The sequence below is a fragment of the Triticum urartu genome, chromosome 6A (genome assembly GCF_056163025.1).
Source record: "Triticum urartu cultivar PI428250 chromosome 6A, HENAU_Tu73, whole genome shotgun sequence".
NCBI lineage: Eukaryota > Viridiplantae > Streptophyta > Magnoliopsida > Poales > Poaceae > Triticum > Triticum urartu.
The window spans coordinates 86,400,201-86,427,787 of NC_141878.1; the positions used below are offsets into that span (position 1 = coordinate 86,400,201).

The 27,587-nt window shown below is 45.2% G+C and overlaps 2 protein-coding genes and 1 long non-coding RNA gene across 3 annotated transcripts; 1 reads left to right on the top strand and 2 right to left on the bottom strand.

Annotated features, from left to right (window-relative positions):
* Positions 1-293: 293 nt before the first annotated feature.
* LOC125515815 (uncharacterized) lies at positions 294-7,549 on the top strand. The gene is made up of 3 exons (XM_048681321.2): positions 294-1,712; positions 2,362-2,464; positions 6,724-7,549. The coding sequence occupies exons 1-3, from the start codon at positions 1,583-1,585 to the stop codon at positions 6,812-6,814; spliced, it is 324 nt and encodes a 107-aa protein (XP_048537278.1). The 5' UTR covers positions 294-1,582; the 3' UTR covers positions 6,815-7,549.
* On the bottom strand, positions 2,471-5,575 carry LOC147964124 (uncharacterized). The gene has a single exon (XM_087526741.1). It carries the CDS (start codon positions 5,315-5,317, stop codon positions 3,644-3,646), a length of 1,674 nt encoding a protein of 557 aa, XP_087382867.1. The 5' UTR covers positions 5,318-5,575; the 3' UTR covers positions 2,471-3,643.
* A 16,381-nt stretch (positions 7,550-23,930) lies between the features above and the next one.
* Positions 23,931-26,114, bottom strand: LOC125513622 (uncharacterized). Its single transcript, XR_007286056.2, has 2 exons — positions 25,062-26,114; positions 23,931-24,481 (listed from the first exon to the last, which is right to left on the bottom strand). It is a non-coding gene; the product is annotated as an uncharacterized LOC125513622 (long non-coding RNA).
* Between the last annotated feature and the right edge of the window lie 1,473 nt (positions 26,115-27,587).

The window sequence follows — 27,587 nt, forward strand, 5'->3', positions numbered from 1 at the left end:
GATCCATGTTTTAGCCAGTTTACGGATTTGTTAATCTTTTTTTAGGGGTTTGTTAGTCGTTGCGTATCGCAGTGATTGTTTGCTGAATGCCTTATAATGTTGTAGCTTATTCGATGATATAACTAAACCCAATCGCTGTCCGGCACGCGCTATCAGACGCGATGCAGCGGCCGCACCACGACCGTCCATCTCGCGCTCCCCCGCATGGACACGTGGCTGGTGGACGGTTGTTTTTTGTCGGGTCGCTTCAAATTTTTGGGAGACGCCCTGCTTCATCTATCCTGTCGTTTCCCCGTTCTCCACCTCACACCCTCTCCCGACGACGAGCCAAATCCCGCACGAAATCCCTAGCTTCGCCGCGAGCGCGGGCGATGAGAGAGCCGGCGGCGAGTCTAATTCAACGAGCGCGGCGACGCCCCCCTGGCGAAGGATCCCATAGCAGTTCGACGAGGCGAGGGCGGGGCGTGTGTCGTACAAGGAGGAGAAGGCAGCGGCGACGGGGGAGGGGGTGGAGCTGGTGGTTCAGCGGGAGGCGGCGACGAGCACCCGGAGAGCGAGATCCCGCTTGCTTCGAACGACCTAGGTGAGTTCATCCCACGTTTCCCCCTCGCTCACACATCTCATGGCTGCTGGGGGTTCGTCGCTGATGGCCTCGTCGTTATCAACGACCGCAAGGGGAATCAAGGGTAGATCAAAACGGAGAGGCTCCCGGGGAGGAGGGAGAGAGGGGAGGGATTTTGAGGAGGCGAGGGCCGGGCGAGGGATCCTGCTGGAGGTGGGAGCAGCGGGGGCTCGCCGGAGTGCGTGCGAGGGCCAGGCGACGAGGCACAAGCGAGGAGAGGTAGGGGGCGGCGCGGGTGAGATGAGGAAGGAAAGGCGCTCAACCTGAACAATCTTTCCAGTAGGCAATTTTTGGCAGCGCGTGCGTGGTTCAGTAGGCAATACATCTGTGTTTCAGTAGGCAATACTGTAATATTGCTTTAGTCGCCCAGTAAGCAAGTTCTGTCGGTATACATTTTTAGTCCTGGGGTACAAGCAGTAGGCAAGTTTGTACTCCCTCCGTCCGGGAATAGTTGTCCCCAAGGTGTTTTTCTGAAACCCCCCCAGCAGATTCCCGACAAACCCACAGCTCCCGCCGTCTCCCCCGCTCCTCTGTCGCGCCGGAGGTCCGCTCCCCCGCAGCTCAGCTCCTCCGCAGCTTGCCCGCAGCGGCTCCCCGCATCGCCGGAGCTCTCCCGCACCACGCCTCCCCCACCCCACGCCTCCGACGCAGCTTCCCTCTCCTTGTTCCCCTCCTCGTTCCCCATGGTGATCCCCGACGAGGAGAAGACTGATTTTTTCTTTCGATCTGCTCGGCGGCGGCCATTTCCAGGTCCTCCTCGGCGCTGCGACGCAGCTCCACCACCGCCAAAGCTCGCCGCCTCCTCCGCCGCTCTCTCCTGCTCGCGCAGCTCTAGCTTGCCTTCCTCCCCTAGCTTCCCCCCTTCCTAGTGACCTCCGCACTCTGCTCCGGCTGCTTCAGATCCGGCGTCGGCGAGGCTGATATGGTGGCTGCGAGGCCAGACGGCGGGAGACGTAGCCGATGAGCCCGACGACAGCAAGCTCGATGGCGAGCTCGACGGCGGCGGAGACGTCTTCTGTACTGCGAGCTCCACCATCCCTGCACATACTGTACTGCGAGCTCGACGACGGCGGTGGCGTCTTGTTGGCAGGTTAAGCCTCCCTCCTTCAATTCCCGTCCATTATTTATGTGTAAAACCTGATTTTTTTACTGAAATTTGCTGCTTCTGAGATTTGCTTAAGACTGAACATTGGCTAAGTCTGATTTATGTGTCAAGTCTGAAATTTTGATCTTTACTGTCAAGTCTAATTTGTCTCTGAACATTGGCTAAATTAACATTAAGTTTGTCTCTGAACATTTGTCTATGATGTGCTCCTAAATTAGTGGTTAACTGGACATAAGGATTAGATCTTAGCTAGTGCTTCTTCATCTTCTTCGATTGGTCTACTGGAAACAGAACAGAGGTAAACAAAGCAATCTTTACTGAAAACATAACAGAGTTGCATGGTGGCGTTCGAGGTTGAACCTGTACTGAACAAAACAAGGCTGAGATGGATGGATGGATAGATTGTGTGAGATGAAATATGAGAGTCTTGCTTTGTGTCAATTTCAGTTGTCCATCAAGTACTCCATTCACATTGCTGCTGCTCCATCTTTATTAATCCTGAAATAACATCAATGTTGTACTCCATTCAGATTGTTGTTATCTAACTGAATTTCAGTTGTCAATTTTTTTGCACTCACGTGCTTCTATCAGTGGTTATCTAACTGAATCTTGCTCATTTGTTTGTAACCTGTAGATGTCATGCTCAATTTTTTGGTAAAGCTACTCGAGTTGCCAGCAATGCATGCAAAGCGTCAACAGTTGGCTGCTCAGTTTTTCTTGTACTGCCAAGATGGAAGGTGAGCACCAATATTTCTGAAACTAGTGATTTGACACTAGTGAAAATTCAGTTACTGCTTGAGTGATTTGACACTATTGAAAATTCAGTTACTGTCAATTGAATTTGACAGTATAATTCTACAGTACACAAGATTCAGTGTAAATCTTCAAAATGAATTGCTGTTAGTACACGATCAATTAACTAATTTGGCATTATTACTCCCTAGAGAACGGATTGTACAACACTGAAAATTACTCTGAATGTACTCCAATTGACTGTATATTCACTGAATGTACAACACCAAAAATTACTCCAATGACTGTATATTGACTGCATATATTTCATTGATGTCAAATTTTATTTATGTGTCAAGTGTGACATCAACTTGTAAGAAGAATAAGGATGAGTCCAAGATCAGGTGATTGAGTGAGTGATGTGGTTGCTGAGGTTCAGACATGTTCAATGAGAACAACTACTGTGGAGATTAAATTTAATGAGAATAAATTCAAATAAATCCAAATAAACCCATCATGTCAGGATTCTTGATCAAAGACCCACTTAGGAGTAGTTTGTCATTGTTAAACACAAGTTTAAAATGAATATGCTTCTTTTGCTGTGGTAATCCAAAATGCTTCTTTTGAGTACAGTAGCTGTAAAACTTAGTCTATCTGGAGCTTGAGCTTGTGAGCTTCTTTAGCAAGATCACAGTAAATTAGGACTATACAAACACTTTTACAGTTCTGAACACTTTTCACAAGATGAAGCTCTTGATCTTACAGTAAAACTGTTCTGAACACTTTTCACAAGATGAAGCTCTTGATCTTACAGTAAAACTGTTCTGAACACTTCTCACAAGATGAAGCTTGGTTTTTCTTCGATCTACACTTTTAAAGTTCAAGACACTCTTGTAAATTAAATAAATCAAATGGTGTATAAATGGTGTATAAATCCTCTTGGAAACTTTAGGTATGTTTGCAATTGGACAAATGGTGTATAAATCCAAATAAATCAAATAAATTCAAATAATTCAAATAAATCCAAATAAATCCAAATACGTCTATCCTTTCTTTCCCTATCCTTTCTCATTGAACACATGACACAATACATACACATGACACAAGCCATACACATGACACATCAAATACTCCTATCCTTTCTTTTCTTTTTCCCTTTCCCTTTCTTTTTGAGCTTTCTCTATCTACTCATTTCCTTGTTCTATAATGGCCATCGTATCAGTAATTAGCTCAGGACTGCAGTATACACCGGTTATTTCTTCTCCCCCATTTTGTAGACGGTCCTTGTGTAGATGCGGCAGCTTATAGTTGTTTCCTCCTTGATCTTTCATCACTTCCACCATGACTGCTTGCAACGTCATAAAGCTTTTGAACAGCTTATGGGGATCGTAGTTCTCAAACTCCTCCTCTACACCCTGTACCAGTTCCTGTATATTCATAGGCGCTCTGTAGTCGGTTAGGGATTGGAGGGAGCAGTGGAAACAAAGATCCAGAACATTGAGCTCAGGGCTGTTTGGTGGTTGTTGCAATAATCGAATATCCAGATCTGTCTGTGCCACGGCTTCTAGAAAACCAGCATCATTAGGGAGGACATGCGGTGTTGCATTATCTTGTTGAATAAAGATCGTTGTGTCCTCGTCACCGTCCGGCCATTTGTCTTGAATGGCAGGGATTACTTTATTGATCAAGTAATCTCTGCACACAGGTCTAGTAACTTTGACCGGCTTCAACTCTATTGTCCCCCTATCTCTGTTCTGGCTTGTTCGTTGTGCCTCGGTCTGTACCACAAACGGCCAAATGCCAAGTTTCCCATCAAATATCATCTCCCCATCTTCATTGTAGCGAGGTTTGGCTACAGCTGTTAGAAACATTACCTTCCCAATGCTATGAGCATTGTGCACAGTTCGGTTTGGTTCTTCTTCTCCAGGCAGTACGTAGTAGCTACTCTTCACTCGGGTCATGTCATACCATTTCTCGTCGATGTGGACCATATTTGTCATTGGCTTGAAACTGGGCCAAGGACTTGATATCCATCTTTCATCCATCATGGATAGGCAGAACTTTAGTCTCGCTATCTTGTTCTGTGGCTTGAGGGTGGGTTTGATGGTGCTTGTGATGCGTTTCAGCTCTTGCAATTGAAATCTGTCATGTAGGGTTGATCGGGGCACACCTAAACACCTTGCTAGAGACCGGATTGTTCTTCTTTTGTTCAAGGGGATTGTGGCTGTTCTCGACAGATCTAGTTCTTTTCTCTTCCTACCACTTTTGTTCTTCTTGCTTGAAACATCAACTTCTTGTCCTGCTGCAAGTTGTCGTTTGGCTAGATTCCATATTCTTGTAACTGTTCGCAGGTGAACATTCAGCATTGTCGCAATGAGCACCTTGTCATACACGTGAACTTGTCCATCTCTAAGCTCGATTACTTGCAGAGCAAAGTAAACACCATGTCTCTCCTTGTCTGTCAAGTCCTTGCCTCTTGGATTGCCATGTGCATCAGCTTCTTCCAATTCTACATCTTCTTGTGCCTCTTGAGCTTCTTCCAATTCTGCATCTCCTTGTGCCTCTTGAGCTTCTTCCAATTCTGCATCTCCTTGTGCCTCTTGAGCTTCTTCCAATTCTGCATCTCCTTGTGCCTCTTCAGCTTCTTCCTCTTCAGGAAACCAATTCAATTCAATGTCTTCATCCTCATCTTCCGGCATCAAGTTCAAATCAATAGCATCACCCTGTTGAGCTTGTTCTTCTTGTTGAGCTTCATCCTCATCTTCCGGCATCAAGTTCAAATCAATAGCATCACCCTGCTGAGCTTGTTCTTCTTCTTGAGCTTCGTCCTCCTCTTCCGGCATCAAATTCAAATCCATAGTTGTGTGCTCCTATCTGATCTCATAACAAGAGTATACAAAAGATGAATGGTGAGCATATAATCATAACAAGAAAACCATGAAGAATCCTAGACAAAAAGCAAAGAAACCAAGAAAGAGAAAAGTAGATATTAAAAGTACTCCTTGTTCATAAGCAACTACAGGTCCTACTACATCTCTCTTTTTTGCAGGGACCAGGGCGGGAATTAAAAAGCAAACAAAAGCAGGGGCCATGAGTACATCTCAACTTTTACTGTATTTCTTGTTGACAACTAGTGCAGGTACACATTTTGAATATTGAAATTATCTTCTGTTAGTAGACCATGGCAGTAGTTATAGAACTATGAATATCTATTACTCCCTCTACAACATCAGAAAAGTTAATAACATCCTCTACAACATTTTGTGTAGAATAGAGTAGGCTTCAATTTGTCAAAACTGAATTTTACTCACTGAAAATATGACAGTGGAGTACTGTCCAAACTGTATTCACTGTCTAAATTTCATTGATGTCAAATTTTATTTATGTGTCAAGTTTGACATCAACTTGACTGAACATCAACTTGACAGATCAAAACCTGACAGAAATTGACAGGTTTTGGAACAAAATGACAGGATCTGAACATCAACTTGACTGAATAATATAGTGTCAATTCTGATTGTTAACAGCAGAATAATACAGTTAATAGCAGAGTAATGGAGTGAGAAATCTTACTATAAATTCAGTTACTATAGTTACTGAAACTTCACTGTAATTATGCAAATGAAATTATTATTCTGTAAATTCAGTTAACAATCAGAATTATGTAATGGAGTGAGAAATCTTAGTGTAAATTAGGTTAACAAGAAATCTTAGTGTAAATTCAGTTAATAGTGTGTTCCTAAATAATCTGAGATTTATTGTCAAGTCTGAGATTTTGACAGAAATGTTGTGACATGTTCAGACTAGGACTAATCAAAGTTCAAAGAATTAGTAGAAGAAGCTTGTATTTTCAGCTTATAAATTTTAGGACTATGTGAATAAAATGCTTTCAACTAAGAAGATAATCTGTCTTCCCATCTCACTGCTCACTGCTAGCAAGAGTAGAAGAAGAAGAATTCCAAATAATGTTTCCAATTTGGCTAAATCTGGCCTGAATTTGCTGTAATTTAGTACATGATTTTTTCCTTCTTTTGTCAATGATTCTGACCTCTATAACCTTTCTCATCATCTCATGATTCTGCCCATGACTTATTTTTTACTGCCATGAATGATTCTGCCCCTCTGTAACATTTTTTTGGCAGTACTAAAGATTGGTCCATCAGAAATCAACATCAATGTTAACTGAATTTTTTCAAATTACAGAGCAAGCAAGCAAGCAATGTACACAGATCAGTTATGTTTTAAATTACTCCTTTTTTTACAGAGGGAGGGAGTACAGAGCAAGCAAGCAAGGCACTGGAGATGAACAAATTACAGAACCCTGTACTTGTTCTCACCAGCAGCAGCACGAGTAGGGGACCTCAAGCGGCAGCACATGAGAAGGGGATCTCCGGGCAGCAGCACGAGCAGGGGAGGAGCAGCAAGTTGCGGAGAAGCAGCAGAAGGGGCTCCAGCTTGAGGTCCAGGATTGCAAAAGAGCTTGAGGATGAGCTTGAGGGAGCTCGTGGTCCAGGCGCGGCGGGAGCTCGTGGTCCAGGCGCTCGAGACCCAGGCGCGCGCGGGTCCTGGCCGGCGGCGGCGCAGGCCCTGCGAGGAAGGAGGGGATATCGTCGTCGCAGGTCCTGGGCGGCGGAGGAGCACGTCTTGTGCGGTGACGGAGCAAGTAGGGCGGCGCAGGCCCTGCGAGGAAGGAGGGGATATCGTCGTCGCAGGTCCTGGGCGGCGGAGGAGCACGTCTTGTGCGGTGACGGAGCAAGTAGGGCGGCGCAGGTCCTTGGCGGCGGAGGAGCAAGCAGGGCGGCGCGGGTCCTGGGCCGCGGAGGAGCACGTCCTGTGCGGCAACGGAGCAAGCAGGGCGGCGCGGGTCCTGGGTCGCGGAGGAGCACGTCCGGAGATCTTGGGCTGACGACTGGCCCTGGCGACGCGCGCCGGCGACGGGCGGAGGAAGAAGGAAGAAGACGCGACCTGTATGGTGACCTGTTTGTAACAAATTTGAAGTTATAAGGGTGTTTTTGAAAAATTGACATTACACTACGCTGTGGACAACTTTTCCCGGACGGAGGGAGTATATAGGAAGGCATTTTTGAGTATGCAAGTTTGCTTTCACATGCAGAGAGGGCACTTTTAGCATTTTATTTCCTTCAGAATTAAGCTAGTTTTGACAATATTTGGGTTTCGTGCCGCCGCCTGCCCGCTCAAGCGAGGCGGAGAATCAGGCGAGGAAAGGCTCAGATGCGCCCAGGTTTTCTTTTCGACATTGATTTGAACAACTAGCCATTCACGCCGGGCTCGCTGTAGGTCTCGTTTGATCGCCTAGAACACACTTTCAGGAACATGGATGGGAATTAATGTGGTTGTTTCGCCAGTAATGTTCATCTCCATTGCAGCCAGCAAACGTTCACAATTCTTTTTGATTTGCTTATCGCCTTGCATGATTTTCGTCGGCAACTGCATTACGTTTTTGAAATTGAAGAAACTTGTGCATGTGAGAGTTGATAGGAGTGTTCTCAGATTGGTCTGTTATGTGGTTATCTTTGTACTGATACTGATTACTGCAATTAGCAAGAACAGATGAACTGTTAGGTTTACCAGATAGCTGCAACACATCTTATCTTTTCTGTAAGCCAAAATGATGCCTACATTTTTCTCAAGCAAGCACTTCGTCGTTTATACTGAAACGAAATCATGAAAGTATATCAGTAATTTGATTGTACACATCAGTGTGACTGTACATCCATAAGCAACAATGTGATTGATTATATACAGTGAACTTCTCCAAGGAAAACTAATAAGTTGTACTCCTAGAGGAAAACATGAACGGATGAAGCTGCAGGTAGCCCTTCTTTAATATTTATAAATCTCAGGTAGATATTTTGTAAGTAACCAATCACTACTTGTTTGCACAAAAATTCTGTGCGGTCGTAGGGCGCGATCCCAAAACTGAAGCAGATCCCAAATGCATCCCAAATATTCTTTTTAGTGTTTTTTGTGTAGGCAAGGTTTTGCCTCCAGTAGTCGGCAATGGTTTTTAAACAATAGTTTCTTCTAACTCATTTTTTATTTTTTCAAATGCAGGCAAGGCAAGGCCACCTCTTTTTTTTTTCTTTTTTCACGAACACCCGTGTGGAAGTTTTATTAAAAATGGAGGGCTCCACAGATGAACAGACTGGCGAGGTACCCACCGAACATTTTTTTTTCAAAATGACTTTCGGCAGAGGATCGGAGAGAATCACCCTTTTTCTTTGTGTTTTCATGTCCGCTTCTAACAGGGTGCAGCAAGAGTAATACAAGGCCATAGGCGTCCTAGGCAGAAGCCAGTTCAGGAAGGTCGAAACAGAGCATCGCCAGCAAGGCTAGTAAAGTTAAACAAGAGCTTGGACCAATGGCAGAAGGATCTGATAGAAACTTACCATCTGGGAGGCATATTAAAGATCGAAGCAACAACAATGCCCGCAGACCTCAGCAGGTGGGTAATGGCAGATCTACGACCCAGATAGCGAGTTCATCGTTGTCCCAGGCAGGGGCGAGATCCCCGTAACAGCCAAAAGCATCCACCACACCTTGGGTCTTCGCAATTCAGGGGAGGAAGTGTTCTACGGGTGGGATGCAGAAGCAATATCTTTCATAAACAACAGGTTCGGTTTTCAGAATGGGTGCGCCCCCGAGATAACAACTGTCTGCACTATGAGTAGGAAACTTTCCTAAAATGCCAGCCACCAGACCCTTCCGCATAGCGCGCGGGCGCTACGTAGCAGCGTCCATAACTAAATATGTCAGCCATACTAACTTAATTCTTTCAGCATGCAAACATACTAGCTCAACATGCATGCAACCACAAGAAAGTATCACCTCAATATTCATTCATGGAAAAAGACTTTGCGTTGTATTATATATGCTATTTTTATTCAGTAAATATTTTCAAGTATACAATAACTAAATGCAACAAACCGTATGTATTTTCAATATCATTTCTCATGTTATTAATCCAAATATTCATGTTTCATACAATAAAATTTCCTTGAATATTGCAAACAATTCATGTGTCAATGTGCGAGGTATAATCTAATTTCTTGAAACGGTGCACCTACTTTCTGGTAAAAGATTAAAGCAAGTGAGATATATGGGGTATAGATATTTTAGTGGTAGTACATTGTCCATCCTCTTGCTCTGGTGGTTGGCTGCCGGTGCTTCTTCCCGCTTCGTATTCTGTTGCTCCACACTTCGCCGCTGGAGGAAGCACAATATGTAGCATAAACATCGATCTATCATGGTCTCTACCTTTCTCTCAATTCTCTTGTTTGCCTAGTCAGTGATGCTCCCCCTCCCCCCCCCTTCTCTTTGCTCACCATCAATCATGTTTCCGACACCGTGAGATTGACCCAGTGGAATCATGCATGAGACAACCGTGGATAAGAGCGAGAACCTAGTTCGCTTGAACCATGGCAGACGAGGAGGATCTCTAGGGATCAGTTGGTCATCTTTTTGTTGCTTGATGAAATCTGTTTTGTTGAACTTGCAGCAGCTTATTCAATATAGAGGAAATGGAATTACGCCTACAAGTAGCAAAGGTCATTTATGGTCACCCTGCCCAAATAAATAGATAATAAATTTTGCCATCACATGCTTGAGTAGCTTCTTCTTTTGCTTGATTAAGCCTTGAAAACTTGCAGTAATATGATTGGAGACTTGAAGTGAGTGGCAAGAGATAGCAAATAAATTATAGAATAATGTCAAATCTTGGCATAGCTCATGTGAGGTTTGTGATTAACTGAAACACTTCAAGCATGTATACCTCAAAAATATTAGTATAATGGCAAGGTAGAGACATGTTGACACTTGATGCATGATTCATCATAATATTGCAATGAGTTCAGAACTCACGAGATAAAAGTACATGTGAGTTCACATCTCACATAAGTGATATTTGTAGCTTCCTCTTTGGAGTCGTCTTCTTTGCTAAAGTTGCAGTGGGTATCCTCTCTAGACTAGTTCTGGTTTGTGATGAAATACTTCTTCGAGAAAGAAATCAAGGAGGATGCACATATACATGCTATCAAATTTATATAAGTATTTTGTTTCTCTTTTTTTACACTGTCGAACATGTAACTATTTGTTGTTTACCTTCTAGAGAATACGCCCGAAATGTTGTGTAGTATTTGTTCTCTATCTAGCTTTTGTGGGTTGCTAGATTCACCTATCATAGCTTTTGTATTGCTCTTTATAGGCTTCCTATTGTTGAAATTAAAGAAAACAAGGTTTATTTTTTGGCATGAGGTCATAATTTAAGCTTTGAACGAAAAATGACAATTGCCTTCTCTTGGTTCTAAGTGAGCACTTGTAACTAGCTTGCTTATGACCCTTTGTGCCACATTTCTTGCAAGTCACTAGGCCTCTAATCATTTTCTTCACCTTGCATTTGTGGGAGTAGTGCTACCATTCTTGGAACCTTTCTTCATGTGGCCACCTTCAAGGAAATCCTTTAATCCTCAATTTTCTTTAACTTCTTTCATTTCTTGTCTTAAGTATTGTCACCACAACAAATGGAAGCTCCACCCGCGACCACTATGATTTTTCTATCGCTGGCTCAATCTATCTGCCATAAGAGCCTAGAAATTATCCACAGAGTAGTACTAATGCACAAAACCGTTCAAGGCATTTTTGTAATGTCACAATTGCCAAGGCATATTGACGTTGTTTACCACCGCGCTTTTATTCAAGACAATTACAAGTCTTCTGATTATCTTTGCAATATGCATTTTAAAATTCTTTATATTGTTTGAAACCTCTACACTCCAATCAATAGATTGCACAACTTTCAAGTGCGTAAAACCTCTAGTATTTGCCCTCAACTGAACCATAATACTTGGTAGTATCCGTCTAGATGGTAGTCTTTCTCAAATCCTTCTCCTCTTCCTCCACAAACCCTTGATCATCTCTCTAAGATTGTGAGCTAGTTCAGCAACATGTAAGTCCTCAAAGTCTCTTCTCAAGTTGTAGAATACTCTCCTATATTATTAGTGATGTAGTCACACTTGATGCCCGGAATGAAGACATACCTTATCGATTTGAGAGTGATATTGACTTAATTAGAGTCATACCTCATTTGATTCTCCAATAGTTGTGTCCATAAGTTACGTGAACAGGTCTTTCATATAAGCCATTGTGGTAGAAACGTCCTTCTGAAACCCCAAGACCTCTTTGCAAAATTATTCATAAGGTGAAAAAACATTCCCCTTGTTCAACATTATAAAATATATTCTTCATTGCATTCTATAAGACTTTGCAAGCATTTTAAAGTTGATTCATAAACCAAGTTCGATTGTCTTCGGTATCAGAAGCTATGAACCATAGGCAAGTGGATACATCCAATTGTAGCCATCAATTAGCCTCAGCTACAAAAATCCAACTCTACTTGCAAAGGCTTAGAGAATATGGTGAAGAATGTATTTCCCGATGCTGAATAAAGGGAATGTTTTCCCATATTATGGAGAATTTTGTGAAATGGTTCCATGTGTTTGGAAGGGTATATCTTGTGGCAAGGGCTTATATAGGAGAGGTGTTCACAGAACATATGGAAGCAATTATTTGATAATAAAATGGGGTATGGATTTTGTTAAGTTAGTGCATACTCTCAAGTGGGCGAGGTGTGTCTTCAATCCAGACATTAAGTGTGAGCTCATCTCTAGTAACATAGGAGGGATTTTCAACAACTGGTTCGGAGATATAATGGACTTATTACTGAACTAGCCGACAAGATTAGAGGGATGATCAAGGGTCTGGACAAGGAGAAGGCTTGGAGGAAGACTGCCATTTGGACCGATCCTACTTATGGGGGAAGAGGGAAAATACTAGAGGTTTGGGGCACTTGAAAGTTGTGAAATCTGTTAACTGGAGTGCAGAGATTTGATACAATAGCAAAACTTATTGAAAGGCATATTGTGAAGCTCAATTAGAAGACGTGTAGTTTTGCCTTGAAGGGAAGCACACATACAAGCAATGCCAACATGTCTTGCCTTTGTGTCATCATAAAAGGGAGTAGATCTTGAATAGTTTATGCATATGTGTACTATGCGGGCAGATCCAAGGGATGTTATATGGGAGAGAGATTGCGCCAATGACAGACAAATCACAGTGTCCATGAGTGGAGCTGTCATTTGATGTGGTGCCACCACTTCAAAACAGAAATAAAGGAAGACAAAAAATGGAGGATTCAAAGGATGTGTTAAGGAGGTCACAAGGTGTCAATGATGATAACACTGGTCCCACAAATGCCAAGGGGAATAAAATGATTAGATGCCTAGTGATTTGCAAGAAATTTGGTTAAAAGTATCATAGGCAAGCTAGTTACAAGTGTCCACTTAATTGAACCCAAAAAGGAAAATTGGCGTTCTTTCATTCAAAGCTTGAATTATCACCTCATGACAAAAGTTTATTGTTTAATTCAAGAAAGAGGATGCCTAAAAGGAACAATACATAAGGTATGCAAGGTGAACCGAACACCCCACAAAGGCCAACTAGAGAACAAATACTATGGGATAGTTAAGCCATGCACTAGAAGGCAATCAACGAATAGTTCTACGTTTAGCAATGTAAAAAAACAATTTTCTTATATATAAATGCCATAACATATATGTGCGACTACCTTGCTTTATTGCTAACAGGGGGTATTTATTCACAAACCAGCACAACTACTCCAGAGAGGATACTAGCTGCAGCTCTAGCAAAGAAGATGGCTACAAAGAGGAAGCTACAAATTGGATGAAAAATCTCCATTAAATTTACCATTCAAGCTGTGCATCCACATGGGCTGCTCTTTTAAGAGGGGCTTCTCTTTTAAGAGTTATCTTCCTATAAAAATGCAAAAGTACATCACCTATTGGTATATTTTTTTACCAATATTATTTGGTATCAAGGTTACGTGAAATCCATGAAATCGAATTGGGATAGATGAGACGGCCTCCATGCTCACTATACATATTATAAATTAGAAAGTAGCATCAAAGCCTAAGTATACTAAAACTCCATGATCCACAAAAACCATGGATTGACAATATTTGTGAGACAGCGCCGAGAAACTATATGTGTTTTCGAATGCAGATAAGCATCCAACTGATTTTGCAACATGCTAGAATAAAAACAATTTGAATTGAAGAATTCCACCATACCTCCTTGCTTTCTCCTTCCACAAACATAAGACTTCCAATGCATTGGCATGTACGTCTTGCATGGATATAACACCTGTTGATTTGTTAAATCTGGAAGATCTATTGAACTTCATTCTTGTGCACAATTAAACGCCATGTCTAACAAATGTTGACTTCCACCTGCCAAAACAATGGTTTAAACTGTAGTAGACATACAATCTGTCATATGTACCTCAGTACTCGAGTCTCTACATGAATGTAGAGCTTATTGTGTTGAAACTCTACAGAGATAGACTAGTGTAATTTGATAGAGGCTCTTTGCCCGAATTGCATTTGCTAGCACCAAGATGGTCGTGAACTAAATAAATATGAAAGTGGTTAATTGAAAATACCACACTACTATGGCACCAATTCTTTGAAACCATGGTATCCATATAAAATGGCATTTGGTGCATCTTAGCTAATAATAGTACATGTGTTGAGTCTGTAAAAATAACAAAGAAGTTTTGAAGATGTAATGTAAGGTTTGGTAACCGCAGCCCATATTTACATTTAGAGGGATGTGCAAAACTTGGAAAAGGAAAATGGAAGACACTATTATAGAAGCACAGAGTGTCCATTGCTAACCTCCAACTTTTGGCAGATCCGAATCCGATCACCACTACAATGACTTGTAAGCATTTTCAATTTGAAACCGTACACCAAAATATTTCAGCTAGTACAATGGAGAATTTCCAATTCCTAGTAGATAAATGTGCAGGTTGTAGTATTTTCCACAAAATCATTTGAGAATCTTCTTATGCTCAGGCATAGATTCATAATGCATAATGTGCATATTCTCATCTGACACATAGATCACCTTTTGTGCAGAGCTAAGGCTACTAATATATCATCTCGTTCCGTCGCTGCCGCATCGTATATGAGTTTGACAACATGTCCAGTACTATAGAAGGAATCTGAAATGGACATCAGCGAGAAGAAATATGCCATGCATTATATTGGTTTATGAAAATAGGTGATAGAAGAACCTATTGTCATTTTAGCACGGAAAATACCTCTAGAAACCGAGTCAAGGTTCCTACATATTCTGTTTAGTGCAAATTAACACGGGCTTACTTTTTATATCAAAGTGAGAAAAAAACGCATGGCTCAGTTACTCGGAGTTTGCATTCGTAGAAAAGGCAGACAACTCTTGCAGACCCTGTCTATAATAAATTATGAAAAATACACAACGAAAATACTAAGATGAACGTGGTTCCCCGCGCACCCACGTAAGTACTCCCTCCGTTCCGAATTACTTGTGGCAGATATTGATGTATATAGATGTATTTTAGTTCTAGATACATCCATTTCTGCGACAAGTAATTTGGAACGGAGGGAGTAGTAAATAAAGAAATACTAGAAAAATAAAAAAATTCTGAAATTTTGAGGTATCAAACTTGGTCCACCCCACCATACTCATGGAAGAGATACAAAATTCATGGTAACACACTTACTGCTAGGTCCGTTAGGGAAACAGTAACCGTGTTTTTCCCCTGCCAATAACGTTCTTGTTTTGCAGTTCATCTATCCAACACCACTTTCTTGGCAAGCAAACAATTCACCAAACAGTGCATTGCCTTTCAGAAGGAAATAAGGAGGTAGAGGAGGAACGACTAGACCTGCACCATGCGGGCCATGCGCATCGGTGTATGTCTCGACAAGTTGCTGAACATTACGTTGATTCATACTCATCCGCCTCTGTTGCCTGCCTCATCCACCATAGCGCCGATTACCGCGGCTCCTTCCTTCTCCTCCCCGTCCTCCAATCTATCAAGGAAACGTGCCGGAGCGCTGGACACCGAGAGAAAGAAAGAAGAGGCGGGGGACTGCGGCGACGCGGGTGACGGGGAGAGGCGCCGTGGATGAGCTCGTGAGGTGACGGATAAATGCAGGGGGGACACGGCTGACCGGGAGAGGCGGCCGTGGATGAGGTCATGGGATGATCTGGTGTCCGTGATCCGAGGTCCGAGAGTGGCGTCGAACCCTTGGCTTGGCACCCGTTCAAACGGTGATCGGACGGACCAGCTTTCATGATAGCATGAGTTTATCCAGATTAAACGTGGGTCAAACCTCTTTAAGTTTGACGAGCTTTATAAAAAAATGTTAATGTCTTTCAATGGCTTACTGGTGAACTTTTGTTAGGCTAGCTAAGGGCATTTTCAACGCTAACCCTCAAACCATGCGCATACATCTAGACCGCACGGTCCGGACTATTGTGCTATCCAACGCGGTCATGCATCGGTCCGCAGGACGATTCGAACACACTTTTCCCGCAAACCGAAGACAAATATGATGGCTTTACAGGTGTCCAGACAACAGCCACGCCTGCCTCTGACCATCCTGACCCACCCCAAACATCCTCCCTCGCCCATGTGCGTTTTTGCCCCGCGCCAACTGCCCACATTTATGCCGTAGTAGAATGACTGCTCCACATTGAAGCCGGCTTAGAGTGGACGCGGCCTCTCACTACCTCCGCTACTGAAGCGACGTGCCGACCGAGGGCGCCGCCCCCTGCACGCCCTGCTGGATATGCCTCCTCGCCGCATTCAAATGTCTCTATTAAACCCGTGCGTGTGCCCAGAAAACTACTCCAGCCATACGAACGTTCACAAGCGGGTTGACATTAACCACAACTCGGCAAGCTCCTCCATCAACTGACTATTTAAAGGAGGCCAGATGCCTGGTAAGAATCGCACCATTCGGCCGCTCCTCATCTCCACCTTTCACCATTATCTCCATCCTTTCGATGGCATTCGACGAGCAGGGAGAGCAGTTCTCCGGCATAAAAGCTGATTGGGAGACCCGCCAAGCCCTGTTGGATACGAGCCAGGCAACTCGCTGCTCCACCTCCCTCCCTAGCCCGACGGAGCAAGCTGCCGCTCCAAGCCGGCGCGTGGTTCAGCAACTCACCACTCCAAGCCAACTTGCGGAGGAGTGGCGAGTAGCTCCAAGCAGGCATGCGGGGGAGCACGACGGAACGGGCATCATGGTTACCATGGATGAGGCCAGACGTAGTGCCATCCGCCGTCAACATTGTCGGAATGCGTTGGTCGATGGAGAAAAATGCGGTGATCAACGAGTCAGTGGCCAACGCGTCCACGCCGCCGCCACCGCCATCATTGAGAAGTAGAAAATGGGAGGTTGCCGTCACTTGGGTCCCGGGAAGGCCACTGTCGGCGCGTTGCCAGCGTGCACATGACCTGCCCGGTTCAGCGCAGACCATCATCGATCCTCGCCTCGAATTCACAGAAGCGGAGTAGGCACCCATCCCCTTCGGCTGAAGCACCCCCTCTGCCACTCCGATAGGGGCGCAGCCGGACATAGGGAAGATACACGGGAAGAATATAACTACAGGGCTCCCAACAATCCGATGAGCGGGCTGCCGAACATGGGGATGACAAAGGGATTCGTCATGGCCGGGCGTAGACTAGTGTAGTGTAACCATGTCGCGGGAGTGGAGCTCCGTGTGACAGTACATGCACATAGTATTGCCTTTTTAGTTAAAATGTCTAAAATGTAAACATTTTCATCCAGTTTGTATGAAATCCGCCGTGTTTGCACGAATTTTGTCCTCTTGATTCAAAACGTTATTGGAATGTATGAGAGCAGCGGTGGATGGCCTCCTCCCGCATCCGTGTGCGCGGACTGATACCCCCTGTCCGTAGACGAATGCAGGAGGAAATTTGTGGGTCGTTGTTGGAGATGCCCTAAGCTTTTAATGCTTTACCCTAAAAAACTTTTTAACGCTTCAAAATGTATCAAAAATATGAAATAAATAGTGGAGCATCACTCTAAAAAGCTTTTAACGGTTCCTCTACTTCCTCCAGTAAAAGCATCTACAGCCAGACCTCTCAAACCCGCCTTATACGCCCGGACGGGCCACCCGGTCACTCTCTGGTCACAATTTTTTGACCCAGACGGGCCCCTCGAATGACCCTCAAATGCCCAGCTGACCGGCACCCCCCATATTTTGGGCCAGATATGGGGGCGCCCGGGCATGCCTGCCATGTCGGACCCAACAGCCCGACCCCACCCTAAATTGCACCAAATCCAGCCTGAAGACCAGCTGGGTCCATTTGCTATCTCCTCTCTTCTTCCATCTCCGCGCCGTCCGTCTCGCGCTCCTTCGCCGCGCCCGCTCCGCAGCCTTTCCTAGGCTCTTCACCGCCAACTCCGAAGAGCGCCCCCGTCCTCGCCGTGGAGGATGTCATCGCCGGCCCGGACGCTACCGTGGTACGCGTCCGGCAACTCTCCGGCCCCGCCTTCCGCTTGATGTGTTCGACACATTGTCCGACCGGGACTTTTATGATTTTCTTAGGTAAATGGTGGATTCATATCCTTCATCGGACGAGGAATTGAAGGAAATATGACCTAGAGGCAATAATAAAGTTTTTATTTATATTTCCTTATATCATGATAAATGTTTATTATTCATGCTAGAATTGTACTAAGCGGAAACTTAGTACATGTGTGAATACATAGACAAACAGAGTGTCACTACTATGCCTCTACTTGACTAGCTCGTTAATCAAAGATGGTTAAGTTTCCTAGCCATGGAAAAAAAGTTGTCATTTGATAAACGGGATCACATCATTAGAGAATGATGTGATTGACTTGACCCATCCGTTAGCTTAGCACGATGATCGTTTAGTTTACTGCTATTGCTTTCTCCACAACTTATGCATGTTCCTATGACTATGAGATTATGCAACTCCTGAATACCGGAGGAACACTTAGTGTGCTATCAAATGTCACAACGTAACTGGATGACTATAAAGATGCTCTACAGGTGTCTCTGATGGTGTTTGTTGAGTTGGCATAGATTGAGATTAGGATTTGTCACTCCGTGTATCGGAGAGGTACCTCTGGGCCCTCTTGGTAATGCACATCACTATAAGCCTTGCAAGCAATGTGACTGATGGGTTAGTTATGGGATGTTGCATTACGGAACGAGTAAAGAGACTTGTCGGTAACGAGATCGAACTAGGTATTGAGATACCGACGATCAAATATCGGGCAAGTAACATACCGATGACAAAGGGAACAACGTATGTTATTATGCGGTTTGACCGATAAAGATCTTCGTAGAATATGTAGGAACCAATATGAGCATCCAGGTTCCGCTATTGGTTATTGACCGGAGATGAGTCTCGGTCATGTCTACATAGTTCTCGAACCCGTATGGTCCGCACGCTTAACGTTCGGTGACGATCGGCAGTATGAGTTTATGTGTTTTGATGTACCAAAGGTTGTTCGGAGTCCCGGATGTGATCACGGGCATGACGAGGAGTCTCAAAATGGTCGAGACATAAAGATCGATATATTGGAAGCCTATGTTTGGACATTAGAATGGTTCCGGAGTAGTTCGAGAATATACCGGAGTACCGAGAGGTTATCGCTACCCCTGGGAAGTATATGGGCCTTATTGGGCCATAGTGGGAGAGAGAAGAAGGGATCCTAGGAGGGGGTGCGCCCCCAAGCCCAATCCGAATTGGGTGGGGGCCGGCCCCCCCTTTCCTTTCCTCCTCTCCCCACTTCCTTCCTCCCCTAATCCAACTAGGGAAGGGGGGGGGGCGAATCCTACTCCCAGTGGGAGTAGGACTCCCTTGGGCGCACCATAGAGGGCCGGCCCCTCCCCTTCCTCCACTCCTTTATATACAGGGGAAGGGGGCACCCCATAGACATGCAAGTTGACAATTGTCTTAGCCGTGTGCGGTGCCCCCCTCCACCATAATCCACCTTGGTCATATCGTTGCAATGCTTAGGCGAAGCCCTGTTTCGGTAGCTTCATCATCATCATCATCATCACGCCGTCGTGCTGATGAAACTCTCCCTCGACACTCAGCTGGATCTAGAGTTCGCGGGACGTCTCCGAGCTGAACGTGTGCAGATCACGGAGGTGCCGTACCTTCGGTGCTAGGATCGGTCGGATCGTGAAGATGTTTGACTACATCAACCACTACTAGGAAAAGGGCTATAGATAATATGGACACTAATGGCGCACCAGACATGTGGTCCGCCACTACTATATAGCAGTGGTGCACCACACCCATGGTGCACCACTACTAACATAATTTTTTTTTCCAAAAATACTAATGGCGCACCAGGGCACAATGCGCCATTACTAGTTTTAACTAGTAATGGCGCACCACTCATCCATGCGCCACTAGTATCAATTTTTTTCCAAAAATACTAATGGCGCACCACCAGCTGGTGCGCCATTAGTAACCAGGGTTACTAATGGCGCATTTGTAGGTGGTGCGCCATTAGTAACCTGGGATCAGCTAGATATTTTGGACAGCCACCTACACACTCACTTTCCTCACTTCATTTTCTCCACCTCCTCCTCCAAACTTGTCTCGGCTGCCTCCTCCTCCTCACCTCCAACAACGTGCACATGCACTTTTTATGGCCTAGCTAGATCTATGTATGTTTGTGGTGTTGCATATATGTTTGTGTTTGCAGGTACCGGTATTTGAAATGCGATAGTTGCCAATATTTTGCCGGAATGTTGATTCATTTCCGTTTCGGCGAGAATTTTGGTACTATGCATTCTTTTTGGTCCTATTTTTAGGGAAAGTCATGCCAAATTTTTTCTTGGTTCTAAAATATCGTTTTGCTCTACCCCGCAGGCGACCATGGTCCGCACGATGACCGAAGGCATCGTGAATAGGTTTTTGAGCTCCGCGAAGGCCGAGGTGCTTCAAAAGAACGAGACGGAGATAAGATGTGCATGTCGAAGATGCAAGCTGAAGAGCCTTATTGCGGACTCGGATTCCGGGCAGGTGCGGGACCACCTGCTCTTGCGTGGTTTCATGGATGGCTATCGATGGCAAGGTGATGAAGATGACTATGAAGTCATCCATGGGGGCCGGGCAAGAAATGAGGAAGGGCAGCAAGACAATCACCGCGGCGAGGGCGGGCGAGAAGACGAAGAATCTCCAGGACATGATCACAATGGTGATGCTGTACACAGTCATCATGTAGAAGATGCTGGACACGATGATGAAGAAGATCAAGATGAAGGGAATGGTCATGAAGATGAAGATGCCGGAGCATACGACGATGGAACATCGATGGGCTGGGTGCAGGACCCTCATATTCAAGAGTTGCTTCTCAAGCAGACGGATAACGCAAGAGCTGTCGCCCGAGAGAAAGCCAAGCTGGATCAACTGGAGATAGACACGGTTACTACATTGTATGAAGGATGCAGGCCCGAGGATACTCGCCTGAAAGTAACGCTCATGGCTCTAGAGATGAAGGTGAAACACAAAATGACCGACGCATGCTTTGATGAGAACATGTCATTCTGGCACGAACGTCTTCCCAAGGGGAACAAGTGCCCGACCAGTTTCGAGGAGGCGAAGAAAATCGTGTGTCCTCTAGATTTACCGCACGTGAAATACCATGTGTGCATGAACAATTGCATCATTTTTCGGGACGAGCACGCGAAGTCTACCATATGTCCAGTGTGCGGCGTCACCCGATACAAGAAGAGGAAGACAACTCCTCGAAAAGTGGTGTGGTACTTTCCGATCACTCCTCGTCTGCAGCAGTATTTCGCGGACCCTAAGGTAGGAAAGCTCCTGCGTTGGCACGCGGATAGGGAGGAGAAGAAGTGAGAAGATGACGCAAATGATCCAGAGATAAATAAAAAAGACAAGATGCTGAGTCACCCTAAGGATGGGAGCCAGTGGCAAGCATTGAACTTCGAACATCCAGAATTTGGGAACGATCCAAGGAACATCGTGCTGGGCGCGAGCACCGATGGAGTCAATCCGTTTGGCAGCCAGAGAAGCACACATAGCACCTGGGATGTGTTTGTGTGGATGTACAACCTTCCCCCTGGTTGTGCATGAAGAGGAAGTACATTCACATGAGTATGCTAATTGAAGGGCCGAAACAACCAGGGAACGACATCAATTTGTATCTGGGGCTGCTGAAAGAGGAGCTAGACACGCTGTGGAAAACGCCAGCCAATACGTGGGACGCCGCAGAGAAATAATATTTCCCTGTGAGAGCCGCACTGCTCACGACGGTGCAGGACTATCTCGGTTATGGATATGTTGCGGGGCAGGTGGTCCTCGGATTTTCTGGATGCGTCAGGTGCATGAATGACACAACGTATCGCCAGCTAGATAGAGATCCCGAGTCTTCGAAAACCGTGTTCATGGGACATCGAAGGTGGCTTCGCGACGATGACCTGTGGAGAAAATGCAAGGATCTGTTCGATGGTGAAACCGAACCCCGAAGACGCCCGCGTACGAGGAGCGGCGAGGAAATATATGAGTTGTTGAAAAATTGGAAAGATTGCCCACTGCCGGGAAAGAAGCAAAAGGCGCCAGAGCCGGGAAAGAAGCGAAGGGCGCCAGAGCCGCTGCTAAAGGTATGGAAAACGAGGTCTGCTTTCTGGGACTTGCCGTACTGGAAGATCCACCGTGTGCCTCACAGCCTTGATGTCATGCATATCACGAAGAATGTGTCCGAGAGTTTGCTTGGTACCCTGCTCAACATGCCAGAGAGGACCAAAGATGGGACGAAAGCAAGGGCATACTTGAAATCAATGGGCATCAGGGAGGAGCTTCACGCTAATGATGATGATGATGAGGCGAAGCAGGACACAGAAAGTCGTCGGAAAGGCAAAAAGGCCAAGATGACCGGAAATGACTTCCCTCCCGCGTGCTTCACTCTAAGTCAGGAGGAGACCGATCAGTTTTTCACCTGCCTCATAGGAGTAAAACTTCCTTACGGTTACGCGGGGAAAATAAGCAGATACCTAGACTCAGCGAAGCAGAAGTTCAGCGGGATGAAGTCTCACGACTGTCGCATGCTGATGACATAGATACTTCCAGTTGCAATCTAGCTGCCGCCTTCACCGAGCCTCAGATAGCCGAGGTGCGAAATATTATCAGCCCCAACACATGCAAGAAGGCGGTCTATGAGCAGAACTCGATCCCATTACAGCAGAAGAAGAAGGGACGGAAAAGAAAGAGTAACAAGGGTGCGAGCTAGCCGGCACCGAGTACGATCTGTGCTCAGGACGGTCCACCTTCACCTAAGGATATCTCGAGGAGGGTGCATGTGGCGGGTAGGCCGATGCTACCGACTAATCTGCTCGATGCTGCAACCGGTGCTATGCGGAGTCTGCATGACAGTGTTCTTTCTTTGGAGAAGAGGCGTCTCTCCGAGAATGATGTGGCATACCCGATTTTCGTGGCCAAGGTGCCAGAGGTCAAGGGCTTTGTGGATAACGCCATCGGGGGTACGATCGTCCTGTGGTTTGATGACATCTTCGCTATGTTTAACCTTCATCCGCTGCACTACACCTTTGTTCGGCTATTTTCGCTGAGTATGGAGATGCGGATCATTAGAGACAAGACCCCGGACATCATGATAGTTGACCCCTTCTACATGCGTGCCAAGATCTTGGGCAGCGCTGGGGACCGGCAAGTCGCGAGTTCATACCTCGAAGGCGTCATTCTGGCAAACCCAGATAAGGATAACTTCCTCGTGCCTTACTTTCCCGAGTAAGTCATCCCCTCACCGCCCCGTAACATATGATTTCTTAGATTCCGATCATTCTTTTTTTTCTAACATTCCGTGTTTTGTGCAGTGACACACATTGCACACTCATCCTCTTGAGCCTAAAATATTCCATGGCCACGTATTTCGACTCGGACCGTCAGTCGAAGAAACACTACACAAATATTAAGAAAGTTCTTGATGATGTTCTCCCCGGCTACGCCAGATCTGGAGGCACCTTCACCAGGCCAGTTCGTAGGTACGACAAGCACGTGTTCGCCCACAATACGACGTTCCCCTGCGTCAAGCAGCCGCCTGGCGGTCAGAAGGATGCGTACTACGCCCTCCATCACACGCGGGCGATCGTACGGGACCATAATCACCTTCTGCTACCAAATAATCTCAAAGATTAGGCCTCAAGCTTGTCGGTAATCCATGACGTGGACATTAGACAAGAATTCTTTCGCATCCAGTCGGAGTTTGCGGAAATCATCCATCAAAATGTCCTTCGTACCTCAGGGCAGTTCTACCTCAGATATCAACCGTCCAACAGTGATATAGACACAACGCTACAAATGCAGGCTGACAACGCCCGCGATTTCATGACCATGACGAGAGACGGCGGCTTCATCCATGCCCCGGTCCCTGAGTCGAGTCAAAAGTAGTGATACTATGTGTAGTTCTGAAATATCGATTTGCTCATGTTTGTAAAAACCGTAAATATATATATATATATATATATATATATATTAGATAACGATAATTTCAACGGCGTTGCCAAAACGTTAATTAAAATAATAGAAACAACTACATTTATTATTACAACAAATAGCATTTAGTCATGCAAAACTAATTCTTCTCCAAACCTCCATATATTTTATAGACCCTTGTCTCATTTCTTTCATATAAAGTAAATGCCAACTAATGACCAACCAAGCAAATTACACCTGTCCATAGTACAGCCCACAAGAGACACAAGTGGAGGCATGCATGCAAGACTAACCAAGCATTATGCCAGATGTAACGTGTCTTCAAACCGACATAGCTATTCACCCCACTATAAATAGGAGCCATCCCTTTCACTGGACCATTCTACCTCACACACACATACGCTGGAGTACCCCCACCATTTGCCTTTTCACCTTCTGCCACACTGCTGTCCTTCACTGCGGTGAAGATCTTTGGGTTACATGCGCCACCAGGTACTAATCAAGTACCTTGTTGTGTTAGCCCTTCTTGCTTGATTTCTTATCTATCTCCACCTCGGTTTGAATCAGTCCATGAGCATCTATTCACCTTGATCTCTTTACCTTACTGTAAAAAGAACAAAATGTTTGCGTAAACACCCAAGTTAGTCAAAACTAATTAGATCAATTGCAAAAGCTTGTAAAAGTTTATGTGAATGACATCTGTGGCTTGTGCTAGATATAACATGCCAAGAATCAAATCCTAGGTACTAGTAACTTGCTAAGACATGCATGTATGTATCCAAAAGATCAACCTTCCTGTGTATACTACCTGTCCCAATTATTAATCCCTGCCAATCTGTAGCAAACACTGAGAGATTGATGTTTATAATCTACTCACAAGTAATTATTTTTGGAGTTTCACTGCCACTGTTTACTTCTATATGGTGTTCAAGGATGAGTAGCACTAGTTAGGAACAACATTTAGATCTAATCAGTAGCAATACCATGACCACACCATAGATTAAATCTTGATTAATTTCTTGGCCTTGAGATAAACAAAGAGAAAGAAGGCAATATGGCTGAGTGGGGAATAGTAGGGCCTGGGATAAAATGAACAATATATGCACACCCACGTTCACTGATAGCAGGCACTTGTTGTGAAATTTGGAGCACTTCATGGAGAAGGAATCAGGATTAGTACTTACCAGTAGTAGCAGTAGGATGTGGCTAGTCCACACCGTTAGCAGCAGAGCCATGGCGACCGAGCTGCGCCGGTGAAGCCGCACGCGCCCGACACCCGTGGCTGCACGCCTCGTGCGTGTGGCTGCGCTGGGGGAGGATGTAGGCATGGAGACGTCGTTGCCGCTGCAGCCGGTGGCAAGCCCACCGGACCTGGATCAGGCGGCGCTAGGATTGAGTGGTGGCGACGCTTTTGGCGGCGGCGGATCAAATAAATAGGGGGATATGGTAGAGGGAGACGAGGAAAATCTGTAGGTATCTGCCGTGTCGCCGGAGATGCTCGGACGGGGCAGATCGAGGCGACGACGGCCGTGCTCTGTTCTTGGGGGGGAGAGAGAGGTGAGTGGGCTGGTTCTGTTCGTGGGACAACGAGAAGTTAAGTAGTCTCTCTGGATAGACACGGGCCTTAACCAGCGAAGTACTAATAGTACAGTACTGGGCTACTGTTCTTTTTTACTTATCATTTCATTTACCACTCTCTGGACTGGATGACATACGTGCATGCTACTCTGTTTTGGATGGCTTAATGCATTTTATCTCCCAATAGAACACTAGGACGTATCACCACTTAGTTAATTACATGTGGCCTGCTCAACATGGCTGTGTTGCTGGATGTTAGATTTTTAATTAGGAAAATAAATAATAATATAAACATGTTCCTGAAATAATTATCAGGAGTCGATCTCGGACCCGTAGGAGCCACGTCTGGTGGTTCCGAGTTGATCGAAGCACTATCCGGCAAGTCGTCATCTCCTTGACCATGTCTTGATAAATGTTTTCCGAGCTATGGGTCATTTCTAAAATTTTGCATAAGAATTAAAAATAAATATTTTTCATAAATGAAATGAGATTTGGATCAGGTGGATCCACTGATTTTGCAATTGGACCAGATCAGGTGAAATATTTGTATTAAGTAGTTGTGACCCAGGCAGGGTTATTAGATAAATAAATATTTATTGGGTAGGGGAGCTCATGTTGGTGAAAGCTACCCAGGTAGGGTCGGCTTGGATGGCGGGCTCCTCAACATAGGGTATCACATTAGGACATAACCAACTCGCGCTTACTTCAAAAGTGGCGCAAACCGTACTGACCATAGACCTGGAATGGGACGGGCTGAACCGACTACCCTTGCCAAGTAACTGCCTCTGCATGGGTGAGAAGGTGGCTGTAGCCGGGTAGGTACAGTCACCCTAGGGCGGGACCGCCGGTCAGGGGTCTCGACCCGCGGGCCTTTAGTAAGGCAAGGTGGAAAAGCAGAGGTAGTGTACGGGCTGGTTAAAGGTTCTGGTTCCTTGGTCTAGTCGTGCGCACGGGTAGCGCATGGACGACTTGTACCAAGTGATGCTATGGGCAAAGCAGTACACCTCTGATCAGAGTAAATGTCATATCACTCCCAGCTTCCGGGATTGGAAGTGCGTCGTGTGGGTTTTCCTCTAACACAGGATGTAAGATCCCACGTTGCTCTGTTGCCAGTAGTTTTTATGAATAAAAAAATTTGGTTTTCAACAAAATGGAGTAAGGGAAAATATTTTTACCTACATAGTATTTTGAGATAATGGCTCGGTGGTGGTAGCCGTGGCCGATGAAATTTTTCCTCTTTAAAAACTCATACATCCACTTTTCCCGGTGACTTGCGGAGTATGTATTTTATACGTACTCAGCTGCACTTATGTTGTTTTTCAGAGCAAGAGAGTTATGAGAACTCCGAGGCGATAGAGAATGGTACTTATGATGAGTCTGGTCATCTTAACGACTTTGGTTATTCTGAAGTGGAGTATGACTATGAGGAAGTCGACAATCAAGGCTATGAAGAGTAGATGCCCTCCATAGTTGGTCTAAAAGGCTCGTACTAGAAGCGGGTGATGATCTATCATCATGGCTGCATAGGCTTAGTCGACACTTGAGGTGTCTATGTAATAAAAGCTTGCCTACTCATGGCAGCTGCTCTGTCTCGTACATGACACTGTTCTTCTTAACTGATCCTGGCGCAACTCTGAAGTGACGGCTTCCGTTACGCCTGACTCTGGACGTAACGAGGCGTCACAATGTTGTAAGTAAATTTTAATGAACATGTATGTCTCTTTGGTTTGGACAGCCGTTCAACTTAGATGTAATCGATGCTATTTATTAGTAGGACCATGAATCGTGCTTCTAATTTCTTGCTTTTCTCTTCCGATCCTTTTGTTGCATACTTATATATTGCTTATGTATTGTCCGTGAATTGCTACTAACGTTTTGTTTGGCTAGTGCATAGAGATGCCGTCATATGTCGTGTACAAGGGTAAGGTTCTTGGAGTCTACGACGACTGGGAGGAGTGTCGGAGACAGGTTCCTCGTTTCAGCGGTAATAGTTACAAAGGGTACACCACTAGGGCGGAGGCGGAATCTAGATACGCGCGCTATCTAGCGGGAGAGAGGAGGGAGCGGAGGAGGAACTAGATGAAGACCAATTTCATCGCGATGATGCTCATCGTGATGACCGCAGCTCTCTC